Source organism: Esox lucius, chromosome 7, assembly GCF_011004845.1.
Source record: "Esox lucius isolate fEsoLuc1 chromosome 7, fEsoLuc1.pri, whole genome shotgun sequence".
Lineage (NCBI taxonomy): Eukaryota > Metazoa > Chordata > Actinopteri > Esociformes > Esocidae > Esox > Esox lucius.
The window spans coordinates 20,773,168-20,786,560 of record NC_047575.1 but is presented as its reverse complement, the minus strand read 5'-3'; the positions used below and the strand labels follow the sequence as shown (position 1 = coordinate 20,786,560).

Here is a 13,393-nt window from a genome sequence, read left to right as displayed (position 1 = left end):
GGTGATTGTGCATGTGTGTAGTTTATGGACAGATTTGTTTTGGATGTCTCACCTTTGCTCTTCTTCCTAGACCTGGAGAGCAGTGAAGATCGTTCAAACATCTACAAAAACAACACACAGGACAATTGGAAATCCTAAAAGACCTGTTTTTCTCTAAATATCTCCTAACAATCACAATAAAGGAAATGTCAGTGATTCCTCAGGGACAAATGGCCCTTACATGGTAGAGGGAGGCAGAGTCTGAGCTCGAGGTAGACATGGACACTTCCATCTGGAGGGCAGGGAGGAGAGCGTAGTGGGCGGGGCTGCCCTTGTCACTCTTTTTCCGGCTGCGTCCTGTCAGGTACTCTTCTGGCATTGCCTTGTCTTCATTTTGACTCACATAACGCAGCAGGGAGTTCTCTATGGAAGCACCCACATAGGAAAACATTTGAAAACTTTGAACAATGAACAATTACATTTTATATTCATTTAGAGGTTTTAAGGTGTGACAGGTTTACAACGTATGTGTAAATATTTTCTACCTACTGGAAATAAACTGTTACACTTTAAGAAAAAGCAACAACAAAAAAGCCAAAAGCCCATTCGAAAAATTGCGTCATGATTGCGCAGTTGACTCTAATAGGCAAGTTTTGGAGTAATGTCTTTCTGAAGTGTAATTTATGTTTTGTGTAATCCTTTAATATCCAGGCATTTCACTGGGCCTCTGATGCATCACTTTTCATTTTGAGAAATACCTAGACTTCACTGGAACCATATTACTGCACTCTACCGTCAAAGCCATTTGTAAAGGACTGTCAGTATTCAGATATTTGCAATGCATTTCCCATACAAACAGACATTAATGTTGCATTTAGGATAATATCCAATATGTCAAGATACTGCCTCTTCCCACTTCCCAAAAAAGCATATAAATATAGCACCCTCACTGATGCCGAAAAGCCCCCCACAGGTACAATACGCTGACTGCAACCAGCCCCTTCAGATCAAAAAACATAACATCACAATGGCTGCCGTTCAGGCTAAAACAAGGCCATTCGTTGGCTTCCCACTCTGCTTGCCATCAAGCCTGGCAGCAACCAATGAAATGAGCAAACCTTGTGAAGAATCCAGTTTCAGTTGCTAAGGCAACGACATACCTTCAAGACCCAAAAGCAATGAGAGAGACAGACAGAGACAGTCACCAAGAGAAAGAGTTGAGAGAGGAAGAAAGAGAGCAGGTGGGACTAAAAAGGATACAAAGAAAGTAGAAACAGGAAAAGAGGGACAGGTTAAGAAAAGGATAGCTAATTCTGCATCATATCTATCATACAATGTTCCCTGCCTGGCACGGCTGCTCAGCCTCCCTATCCCTTGGCAAAGACATGGCAGAACAGGAGGTAGAAAACCCGTCCCTGGCCCAATTATGAGAGTTATCCACCCACTCACCTCTACAGCTATGTCTCCCTCTTTCTGCCTCCTCTGTCCCTTTATCTCTCCCTCTCTCTATCCATACCAGCCTCCCACTCACCTCTCCTGCTCTCTCTCTTCAGCTTGGCCGGGTCTTCATAGTCTCCCACCCAGTTATATTCCACTGGCATGGAGATGGGCCTAAGCCTGCCTAGAGCACACAGCACAGATATCATTACAGACCTACACAGGAACAACAGACTACAAACAGCCTATAATAACACCACAGTGACACTAACATCACAAACACAGCAGGCATTGTATAGGAACACATGCACCACAGGCATTCCTATAAAACACATTGCCTTGGACTGGGTCATACCATATGTGGGGCACTGGCATCCCACATAGAAACACATGGCCTTGGACTGGGTCATACCATATGTGGGGCACTGACATCCCCCACAGAAAGACACATCCTTGGACTGGGTCACACCATATGTGAGGGATTGACATCACACATTGAAACACACAGCCTTGGACTGGGTCATACCATATGTGGGGCATTGACATCCCACAAAGAAACACACAGCCTTTGACTGGGTCATACCATATGTGGGGGATTGACATCCCACACAGAAACACACAGCCTTGGACTGGGTCATACCATATGTGAGGGATTGACATCACACATTGAAACACACAGCCTTTGACTGGGTCATACCATATGTGGGGGATTGACATCCCACACAGAAACACACAGCCTTGGACTGGGTCATACCATATGTGAGGGATTGACATCACACATTGAAACACACAGCCTTGGACTGGGTCATACCATATGTGGGGGATTGACATCCCACAAAGAAACACACAGCCTTTGACTGGGTCATACCATATGTGGGGGATTGACATCCCACACAGAAACACACAGCCTTGGACTGGATCATACCATATGTGGGGCATTGACATCCCACAAAGAAACATACAGCCTTGGACTGGATCATACCATATGTGGGGCATTGACATCCCACATAGAAACACACAGCCTTGGACAGGGTCATACCATATGTGGGGGATTGACATCACACAAAGAAAACACACAGCCTTGGACTGGGTCATACCATATGTGGGGTATTGACATTCCACAGAGAAACACACAGCCTTGGACTGGGTCATACCATATGTGGAAGATTGACACACAGAACCGTAGACTGTGAGATTGTAATTCAAATATGCAGGCTTGAACTGGGCTCTGAAATACTGTATCTACAGTTAGGTTCGGAAATAATTGGACACTGACACGTTTTGTTATTTAGGCTGTTTACCAAAATATATTTAAGTTACAGTTAAATAATAAAAATGGGCTTAGTCCTGGGAAGGTGTTCCGGTCCCGTCCCACCGGGAGGAGACCCCGGGGAAGACCTAGGACACGCTGGAGGGACTATGTCTCCCGGCTGGCCTGGGAACGCCTCGGTGTCCCCCCGGAAGAGCTGGAGGAAGTGTCTGGGGAGAAGGAAGTCTGGGCATCTCTGCTTAGACAGCTGCCCCCGCGACCCGGCCCCGGATGAAGCGGAAGAAGATGAATATTTTGAGGGTATTCCCAAATATGGAGGAAGAGTTTAGAAATTAAAGCACTTTAATATGTAGCCCCCTCTTTTTCAAGGGACAAAAAGTAATTGGACAATTGCTGTTTCATGGACAGGTGTGAGCTATTCCTTTGTTATTTCTTCATCAATTAAGCAGGTAAAAGGTCTGTAGTTGATTCCAGGTGTGGCATTTGCCTTTGAAGGCTGTTGCAGTGAACCCACAACATGCGGTCAAAGGAGCTCTCAATGCAAGTGAAACAGGGCATCCCTAAAAAAATCCATCAGAGAAATGGCAGGAACATTAGGAGTGGCCTAATCAACAGTTTGGTACATTCTGAGAAAAGAAGGTCGCACTGGTGAGCTCTGCAACACATCCCCAGAAGACAACAGTGGTGAATGATCATAGGATCCTTTCCATGGTAAAGAAAAACCCCTTCACAACACCCAGCCAAGTGAAGAACACTCTCCAGGAGGTAGGCATGTCATTATCCTTAAGTCATCATTAAGTCTACCATGATGAGAAGACTTCACGAGACCAAATACAGAGTTAACCACAAGGTGTAAACCATTCATAAGCCTCAAGAATAGAAAGGCCAGATTAAACTTTGCCAAAAACATCTAAAAAAGCCAGCCCAGTTTTGGAACAGCATTCTTTGGACAGATGAAACTAAGATCAACCTGTACCAGAATGATGGGAAGAAAAAAGTATGCAGAAGGCTTGGAACGACTCATGATCCGAAGCACACCACATCATCTGTGAAACACGGTGGAGGCACGGTGATGAGGCAGTGTGATGGCATGGGCATGCATGGCTTCTAATGACACATACTACAAATGCAACCCATGAGTTTTCTATGGCAAAGAAGTGGAATATTCTGCAATGGCCGAGTCAATCACCTGATCTCAACCTGATCGAGCAGGCATATCACTTGCTGAAGACAAATCTTAAGGCAGAAAGACCCACAAACAAACAACTGAAGATAGCTGCACTAAAGGCCTGGCAAAGCATCACAAAAGAGGAAAACAGAGTTTGGTGATGTCCATGTGTTGCAGACTTCAAGCAGCCAAGATGATGAAAACTGTGTCAGTTTCCAAATATTTTCGGACCTAACTGTATGTCAGATTGGGAGGATAACTTGGAATACATTCATACATGCTCAATCAACTCTAGACACTGTCTAATACAATTTAAGACCTTAGACAACACTACTCAAAGGCTAAGCCCTGTAGCATATTATCTGCCATCTCTACAACGTGTGAAAAATGTCACGCTTTACAAGGACAGTGATTCACAGCTTTGTCCTATGCCATAAGCTGCACAACTTCTGATCTGTAATCTTTTGGGATCCTCTTTGAGGTCCGAGTGGTTCTGAGAGACCCAAACTCCAAGCTGATTGTCTTGGGAGTCTCAGATGCTCTTGGATATGTGACCAATGACAATTCATCCCTTACCATCTAATTTCTACAAACAAAAAACATGGGTCTTGATGTTTTGGAAAACTGAACTAGGGATTAGAAAAATGCCAAATGCCCTACATTTAGAAAAAATATTATACATTCTGAGCGTCAAATCACCTCATAAAAAAACGTTTAATTTTTTTTCATTTCTACCTTTGTGTTTCTGGTTTGATATGTAAAAAATGGAACCACCCATTCTGTATACATTTGTCATTTGTTTTGCTGTTCATAATAAAATATATTTGAAACAAGCATGTAGGATTGGACCGGGTCATACCATAAGTGGGGGTGCTGTCTCTACGGACAGGTGGAGGGCCGTGGTTCTGGTCGTACTCGTAGCAGTAGAGAACAGCATCCTCCTCCGCCAGAGGGAAACGTCGCCGACACTCCTGATCGAGGAAGGAGTTGGGAGATTCAGAGCCTTTGGCCACCGGGATGTCAGCTTGGTCGTCGTCACCTGGTAGATTTCCCTTGTCGTCTCTGCAGCACAGACCACGGCGAGAGTTGAGAGTTGACACTGACTGTGTGGGTAAACTACAACGCACATAAATCCCCCATAAAAAAAATATAATAAGAAGATTTCCTAGGGAATGTCATTACACATGTAAACCACTGCTCAATATTTAATTGTAGATAGTAACATACTGAAAGCACAACACATGAACAGTGACAACACCACAGTAATTCCTATGCTACAGTGAGGCAGCCAGCGCGTACCTCGGGGTGTATGGTTCATCAGGAGGCGGGGGGATGAAGAGGTCCTGCAGGGCACAGCTGTCCCTTCTGGACGGAGTGCTAAGGGTGCTGGTGGGGGTGGCCACACTGCTGCCGGGGCTTTGAGGGAGGATAGGCTGTGAGGGGGGGCGGAGTTCTGTCAGTGATGCGTTCTTTCATCACAGTTTCAGGCTACATTCAATTAAACCATTACAGCTTCAAAATGTGGGAATTCATTGGTGTGTTTCTCGATAAGAAAATGGATAGAGGCAGGGTTAGGGAATGAAAACTGAATTTGATCCTTCACATTTGATTCTTACAATAGTAAAATGAACACAAAAACTATTCTGACGCCTTCACATTTTTCAAGTTATAAAAAATGTATATATAATAAAATAATACTTGCCAAAGCCACTGTACATAACAGAGACAGCTTCTATTGGATTTTTGGCTGTAAATTGTCCCAGTTGGCTGTTTGGTCTGTAAAGCTGGTAGAGGATGCTGTTTACAAAACCAGGGTCTTGATTTCGATGCCCATGGGTGACCAGTGTAAAAATGTATGCACCCACTAAGCCAGTCCACATAAGAGCATCAGCAAAATAATTTGTAACCAACTGTAATGTAAACAACAGCAGCAAGCATTTTTATTTTAGATAAATGCACTTATATAACAGCTCAAATTGAGTGGACACTTACAACACATCCCAGTCACAGTCATAATTGTTTTGAATTATCACTACTTAAAAATGTATTCTGCAACTTTTGCAAATAACAAATTATGTTTTTTAAATCTCCCACTTTGAGCTAGGTGTGTAATATGTCCTGTATGGGCATAATATAACTGTACAAAGATTAGATACTCAGTTAGATACTCTCAACCCCACAAACACACACTCCTCTTCATGCAGTAGTTTAGAAACACCTACAGTACACAGATGTTAGGGAAAAAATATGTTAAATTCATTTTAGATGTATGCATCTTTGATGACCAGATGACAGTCACTATGTAAATGGAGATCAATAATAGAAGTGTTTGAGAATGTACACTGAATTTCTAAACTAAAGGGTAAGGAGCATACAGGTAAACTATTACTAACCAAAATAACAACAATTGTCAGAAACAGTCTTTTAGCTACAATGTAGTTACAATCTGGTTAAATATATGTCCCTGACTGACTGACTGACAGACTGACCACCCCTTGTTAAATAGCGTAGTGGTTAGAGACATGGACCTGGTCCTGTGTTCGAATCTCATAACAGTCAAAACAAATTACGCATTAAGATTTTTTCCAGATAGACAAACACTTCGCTGGATACAACCTTCAGTAACTACATTATAGTAAGCCTAAACTAAAACTGTTCACGGTAAAATTGCAATTATTTCTGGTGGATTTTTGAAGTACGCTTCCGTGTATGCTTTTTGGGGTAATATAGGCTAGATCAAAATACCTTGGGCACAATTCTCTCATCTTTTCACTTGACGTCAATTATCGTCACCTATACTAATAGTTATTGTATCATATGTCATTTACAAAAGAAAAATGATGTTGTTATGTTATGAAATTAAATAATTTTCTTCAGTCTCGCTAGCAATTACTCAATTATTATGACTATTCCAAGCAGTTAGTTAGAAGATACTAGTAAGCCTATTACTGGCTAATAAGCTGTTAAAACGGCCAGTGGCAAAAGCTATACAGTACATTTTTAGATGCTATTTGTGGTGGTAAACTTAAAAAGAAACGTTGGTCAGTTCAACACAATGCTTAATTGTGTCTAGTGAAATATTCAAACTTGGTGTGATGTTAATGCATGACAAAATTATTGAATGTCGAGATGCTATACCGGAACCGTGCAAATATATAGCACCATGGTGTGGTGGTTAAAGACACAGCCACTCATGTGGGAGACCTGGGTGTAAGTCCAGTGAGAGCAACAATATTTATTACTTTTAATTGTGGGCCGGCTGAACTAGGCTTGCCTGGTTCCTTTTCTAGTTTTTAACAAATGTTTATAGATCTATGGATCTACTCACAATGCACTATTGTCAACACCATAATGAGGTTCCACCGATGTGAGCGACACTATTCTGCTTTGTATATCTACTGCAGAATGTCAGGACATCGCCGGTGAGCTGAAGACAATGATCCCAAACAAACAAGCAAGTCTACATCAAAATAGTTGGGGAACAAGAAATGTAAAGTTTTGGAAGTCCAGATCTTGTGTCAGTGAGTTAAAGCAGTTTTGCATGGAGGAACCCAAATTCCTTTGCTTATAAAAGTGTCATAAATAGTTTGTTTGTTCATTCAGGTTCCCTTTTATCTGATATTAAGTTTTGGTTGAAGATCTGATAACATTCAGGGCAAACACGTGCAGAAATGCAAATAATTTGACACAGGGCACAAAAATTTTCAAGGCGCTAATGTAAGCCCTTATGCATGTAGAGTTTTGGACTAGTGCTGCGTCGTTGTCCACCTCTGAATTATTGGAATGTGTCTACTTGGGACTTCCCTCATAACACCATTGGAATTTAGCAGGCCACTATGGCAATCTAGTAGGCTGATGTGTAACAGTAAATTAATATTGTATCTGCTAGTAAGTCGTCTGAAAATGTAGTTCAATCCAATAGAGATGAGTGTACACCATTTGGTTTTATTCAAATGTAAACAGGGTTTGCTGTGTAGGAAATGGGCTAGCTTGTTCCTCTGAAATATTGACCATTTAAACCCATTTTAGGAACAGGCTACTTGGCTGTAAGGATTTAGAAAAGACACCCAGCAACAACCTGCTGTTGAACCAGAATGAAGTCAGTGGGTGAGGACAGCTTCCTGAGTTCTCAGATTTAAACTGAATGAAACCAAAAAGCAACTGTTACTGTAAAAGTGTCACTGGCATCATCTAATCTTCGGTTTTCATGTTACACGTGGAAGGGGTTTTACACACTTCGATTTATTTTCTAAACAGTGGCAAATTCACTGGGCATGACAAACATTTTAGAGGGGAAGCTACACTATATTCTAAATATAAAACAGGTATAAAGTTTTCTAAATACAACAGTTACAGGCACGAAAAATCATCTCTCTTGTCCTATGGTCATATGGACAATGGATTAAACAGCGCGAGGTAAACACTTCGTATTCATCATACATAAAAAAAGAGTCATCAGGCAGTGTCGGAAATGCTGGCCTATTGTCTAATATTACAAAGGATCCAATATGAAGGCAATAGTGAGATTAAGCCACATTTATCAGCTGTGTGGAGGCTGAAAGTGAATGCTGTCATACTTGCAGGGCTAAGGGTTTCCATCTCATGTTCTTCAGCAGTGCCGGGGTGGATGTGAGCGTGCTCTGTGGGCGCTTCTTCAGAGTCAGTGTAACACCGCCGGGGTCCCCACGCAAAGAATTCACCAAGTTCTTCAGCTGCCAGCCCACCTAGTGCCACAAGCCAACAAACACACAACAGAAACACATAGGGCAACATTTAATCCAGGCATAGAAGTAGCCCGGCGCTATACCAGTGGGTAAATGTAAGATAAGTGTAAAACAGAAGGGATGGACAGAGAGACAAGATAAAGACAGAGAGAGACGCACCACTGTCTGATGATTGACCTGGATGACTTCATCGCCTGCATGGATTTTCTTACAGCGGTCAGCCAGAGACTGGCAGTGGGGAAGAGACACATCACACAACTATAGACACACTGAAGGGCCTGATGCTGTTTAATATCATTATGTATGTTCCCTGGGACACAACCCTGAATGACACTTCTCTGATGCTGTTTAATGTCCTTATGTATGTTCACAGGGACACAACCCTGAATTACACTTCTCTGATGCTGTTTAATGTCCTTATGTATGTTCACAGGGACACAACCCTGAATGTCACTTCTCTGATGCTGTTTAATGTCTTTATGTATGTTCCCTGGGACACAACCCTGAATGACATTTCTCTGATGCTGTTTAATGTCCTTATGTATGTTCCCTGGGACACAACCCTGAATGACACTTCTCTGATGTTTTTTAATGTCCTTATGTATGTTCACAGGGACACAACCCTGAATGACACTTCTCTGATGTTGTTTAATGTCCTTATGTATGTTCACAGGGACACAACCCTGAATGACACTTCTCTGATGCTGTTTAATGTCCTTATGTATGTTCACAGGGACACAACCCTGAATGACACTTCTCTGATGCTGTTTAATGTCCTTATGTATGTTCACAGGGACACAACCTTGAATGTCACTTCTCTGATGCTGTGTAATGTCTTTATGTATGTTCACTGGGACACAGCCCTGAATGTCACTTCTCTGATGCTGTTTAATGTCTTTATGTATGTTCACTGGGACACAGCCCTGAATGTCACTTCTCTGATGCTGTTTAATGTCCTTATGTATGTTCCCTGGGACACAACCCTGAATGACACTTCTCTGATGTTTTTTAATGTCCTTATGTATGTTCACAGGGACACAACCCTGAATGACACTTCTCTGATGTTGTTTAATGTCCTTATGTATGTTCACAGGGACACAACCCTGAATGACACTTCTCTGATGCTGTTTAATGTCCTTATGTATGTTCACAGGGACACAACCCTGAATGACACTTCTCTGATGCTGTTTAATGTCCTTATGTATGTTCACAGGGACACAACCTTGAATGTCACTTCTCTGATGCTGTGTAATGTCTTTATGTATGTTCACTGGGACACAGCCCTGAATGTCACTTCTCTGATGCTGTTTAATGTCTTTATGTATGTTCACTGGGACACAGCCCTGAATGTCACTTCTCTGATGCTGTTTAATGTCTTTATGTATGTTCACTGGGACACAACCCTGAATGTCACTTCTCTGATGCTGTTTAATGTCCTTATGTATGTTCACTGGGACACAGCCCTGAATGACACTTCTCTGATGCTGTTTAATGTCCTTATGTATGTTCACTGGGACACAGCCCTGAATAACACTTCTCCGATGCTGTTTAATGTCCTTATGTATGTTCACTGGGACACAGCCCTGAATAATACTTCTCTGATGCTGTTTAATGTCCTTATGTATGTTCACTGGGACACAGCCCTGAATGACACTTCTCTGATGCTGTTTAATGTCCTTATGTATGTTCACTGGGACACAGCCCTGAATGACACTTCTCTGATGCTGTTTAATGTCCTTATTTATGTTCACTGGGACACAGCCCTGAATGACACTTCTCTCTCTGTACCATGTGACAGTTCTACATGCCAGAGGTTTTCATAGTCCTGACTGAGCATGTTGTTGTCGGATACTCACTCCTTCTGTTGTTCCAGTGATGACATGCAGACCGTCATATGTCGATTTAATGTACATGCCCTATAAGGAGGAAAAGCATGGTAGCTTAGAGACATAACCTAAAAACGCAGAAGTTTGCCAATCCATGTGGAGTACACACTGGAAATCAAACACATTCATACATGCAGTACCAAGATAAATAATATATACCCAGAAATCCATCTAAATATTCAATTGGACACAATCACCAACAGAAAGGCCAAAAGACAAACATATCCAATCCACACTCTCAAGCCCTCAGAGGGACTGTGAGTGAATAACAAATAGGCACGCGCACACACACACCCACATCCACACCCACTCACAAACACACACACACACTCAGTGCATCTTTGTCGGACTGAGAAAAGACGTTTATTTTTGTCCGACTCCTCCGTTTGAGTTGTAGTGACCATACTGTATGTGAGCAGCTCTGTGGACATCTGTGTGCCCTGTGCATTTATGTGTGTAACTGAGGAAACGGAGCAAACACGGAGGATTTAGATAATGGTTTATGTCCACATAGTGTACAGCAGACTTCATCCAGAAAGAGGGATTTATCATCCTGAAAGTGTGATGTATCACCCATAAGTGTGATCTAACATCCAGAAAGAGTGCATATTTTATATTTGTAAGAGAGTGAAAGAGAGAAATTAAATGAAGAAGAAGACTTTCTAGTTTGTATGTCAGAGAACCTCTGGGGTCTTACCAGTCCCTCTGTTGACTTGATGTTGGCCAGCTGAACCACCTCCAAATGGGCTGACTGGGACACCATTGGGTCAGAGGACAGAGAGATGATGTGATCACACACTTCAGAAAGCGTCTTACACTGGAGAAAGGAAGGATGGAGGGAAGGGAAAGAAAGGACACAGTCATTCTGATGGATCAGGGATGAGTTGCCCAGACAGTAACTCAGTTATGGGGGGTTTCTAATTCTGTTTGGATGCATTGAAGGGAATGAAAGTAAGTGAGCCCACTCACCACATGCAAAATCTTATTTTCTGTCTCGTACACAGAACAGTCCTGCCAAACAGAGGGAGATGGAGGCAGAGGTCACCGCGTGAGAACCCGTCACACAAGTGCTTATTATTCCAGTTATAACAAGGCAGCTTAATGCAAAGGACAAAAGGGTTTAGCACAGATGTCCCCCATCCCACACACACAGACATAAAAACACCGTTTTTAAAAACAATCCACCATGAGTCACTGTGCCGGGGGGGTGGGGGTGCAGCCCTCCCTCTCTTGCTCTCTCCTCTACCTGCAATATCTCCATGACATCAGCTAGACTCCACGGACAGATGAAACCTCCGCTCCTCTACCTGCTCCTCTTACGTAACACCTCCCCTGCCTTGGACCAGGACCTCTCGTATGTGCCTGGATGTCTGAACACACACAGCCCCCCCTGCCAATCCCTGCAGGACCAAGGGCTAGTAAAGATGGAGCCCCCCCCCCCCCCCCCCCCCCCCCCCCCCCCGTCCCCCCGTCCCCCCGTCCCTGGAGACCTCCTACCTCGTCCTGCTCTAGTAAAGATGGATGCCTGCACACAACACCGTCACAGGCCTCCCCTATTTATATACACTGAAACAGTTCAGCTGAGACCAACGGAAAGAAATACGTCCACAGTCTCCCAGCTTGCATGCACATACTGTTGGGTAGGTAGGCAGGCAAGCTGTCATGCTCTTTACAAAAGGGCAAGGCTACATTTGGGTAGCCAGAGGCAGTCTTTACTCATTGGGCATGTTTGCGCATTGGTGTTGCTTATAGCAGAGCAGACAAGTCAGCTTCTGTGTTGACTAACTCTGTTTAAAAATCCTGTTGTTATATCCAGATTGTGGAAACCATCACAGTGATTTTGTTAGCTAGTGGTTAAGCTGTATTTTCAAAAGCTGATGGCTTGCCTACCTGCTGCACAATCGTGGTGAGTTCTAGACACAGCTGAATGACATTGTTCCTCGTCATGGAGTAGTCAGCCACTGCTGCAAATGGGGACCTGAAAAAGAAGTAGCACCTGGAATTAACCATTAGATAATTCTTAATTCTTATTCCTTTGACTGGACAATACATGTGGGTGAGTAATATACATGAAAATGACAGCAACAACTGTAAACATGAAGGGCTTTGTAGCGCCAAAACTAGACGCAATTGAGCATCTACCAACTGAAAGTATACAAACCTTAACTTTGCTGGAGTGTTGAAACATGATCCTCCCCAGATGTTCGCAAACCATAACATGGTAGGTTATATGTCTAATTCAAAAGTTGAGCAAACTTTGACAGGGACCACTACCATAAATGTTGAAAACACTATTATGCTGAAATGAATCCTATCAAGAGCAGTTACATTCCTTCTCCTTTGGTGTTGTTTCCTTTCTTTAAATCTACAAATCTGGTGTTTGAAATTCTATATAGTACAAAACACAATAATGGTGTTTAAAATTCTGTATAGTACAAAACACAATAATGGTGTTTAATATTCTGTATAGTACAAAACACAATAATGGTGTTTAAAATTCTGTATGGCAAAATTTTTTTGAGTAGTACAAAACACCAAAAAACATATATCCCTGTGTGAATTTCTAAATACTGTAAATGTCATTCTTTTTAATGGGTATTCCCTGGACATGTGTCGATTAACTCATTATTGGTAAAAGGAAATATTTTGGGGAAGAAAATTCGGAATCACCAGTACACATTTTTTATTTAGACACTTTCTTGGATTGGACTCTTTGGACTCATTTACCTTCAAGTCTATAACCTCTATCCAAGAGGCCCAACCATCCTGCCTGAAGTGGGTGTAGATGCCACTGATGTTCTGCAGAATGAGTCGTGCATTCCAACTGCCACCTTGCCCACACATTCAACAGCATCATTTACACATAACACAGCTTCTGCAAAACACCGTGTGGAAACTGACTGGAAAGATGTTCATAGTTCTCTTCTTG

The 13,393-nt window shown here is 42.5% G+C and overlaps 1 protein-coding gene across 7 annotated transcripts in view; it reads right to left on the bottom strand.

The window, feature by feature from the left end:
* The window catches only part of LOC105023910 (connector enhancer of kinase suppressor of ras 2), a 69,665-nt gene that overhangs the window by 12,607 nt on the left and 43,665 nt on the right, over window positions 1–13,393 (bottom strand). The window contains exons 4-14 of one of the 7 annotated variants that reach the window (XM_010893442.4): window positions 12,355–12,460; window positions 11,434–11,475; window positions 11,162–11,281; window positions 10,435–10,494; window positions 8,738–8,806; window positions 8,432–8,578; window positions 5,154–5,287; window positions 4,714–4,970; window positions 1,511–1,600; window positions 221–402; window positions 53–101 (exon numbers count right to left, since the gene is read on the bottom strand). In XM_010893442.4, the coding sequence (XP_010891744.1) occupies window positions 53–101; window positions 221–402; window positions 1,511–1,600; window positions 4,714–4,970; window positions 5,154–5,287; window positions 8,432–8,578; window positions 8,738–8,806; window positions 10,435–10,494; window positions 11,162–11,281; window positions 11,434–11,475; window positions 12,355–12,460 (1,256 nt within the window). The remainder of the gene's footprint in view (window positions 1–52; window positions 102–220; window positions 403–1,510; window positions 1,601–4,713; window positions 4,971–5,153; window positions 5,288–8,431; window positions 8,579–8,737; window positions 8,807–10,434; window positions 10,495–11,161; window positions 11,282–11,433; window positions 11,476–12,354; window positions 12,461–13,393) is intronic. The other 6 variants (XM_010893443.4, XM_010893444.4, XM_034293381.1 and 3 more) reach the window with 6 other exon arrangements.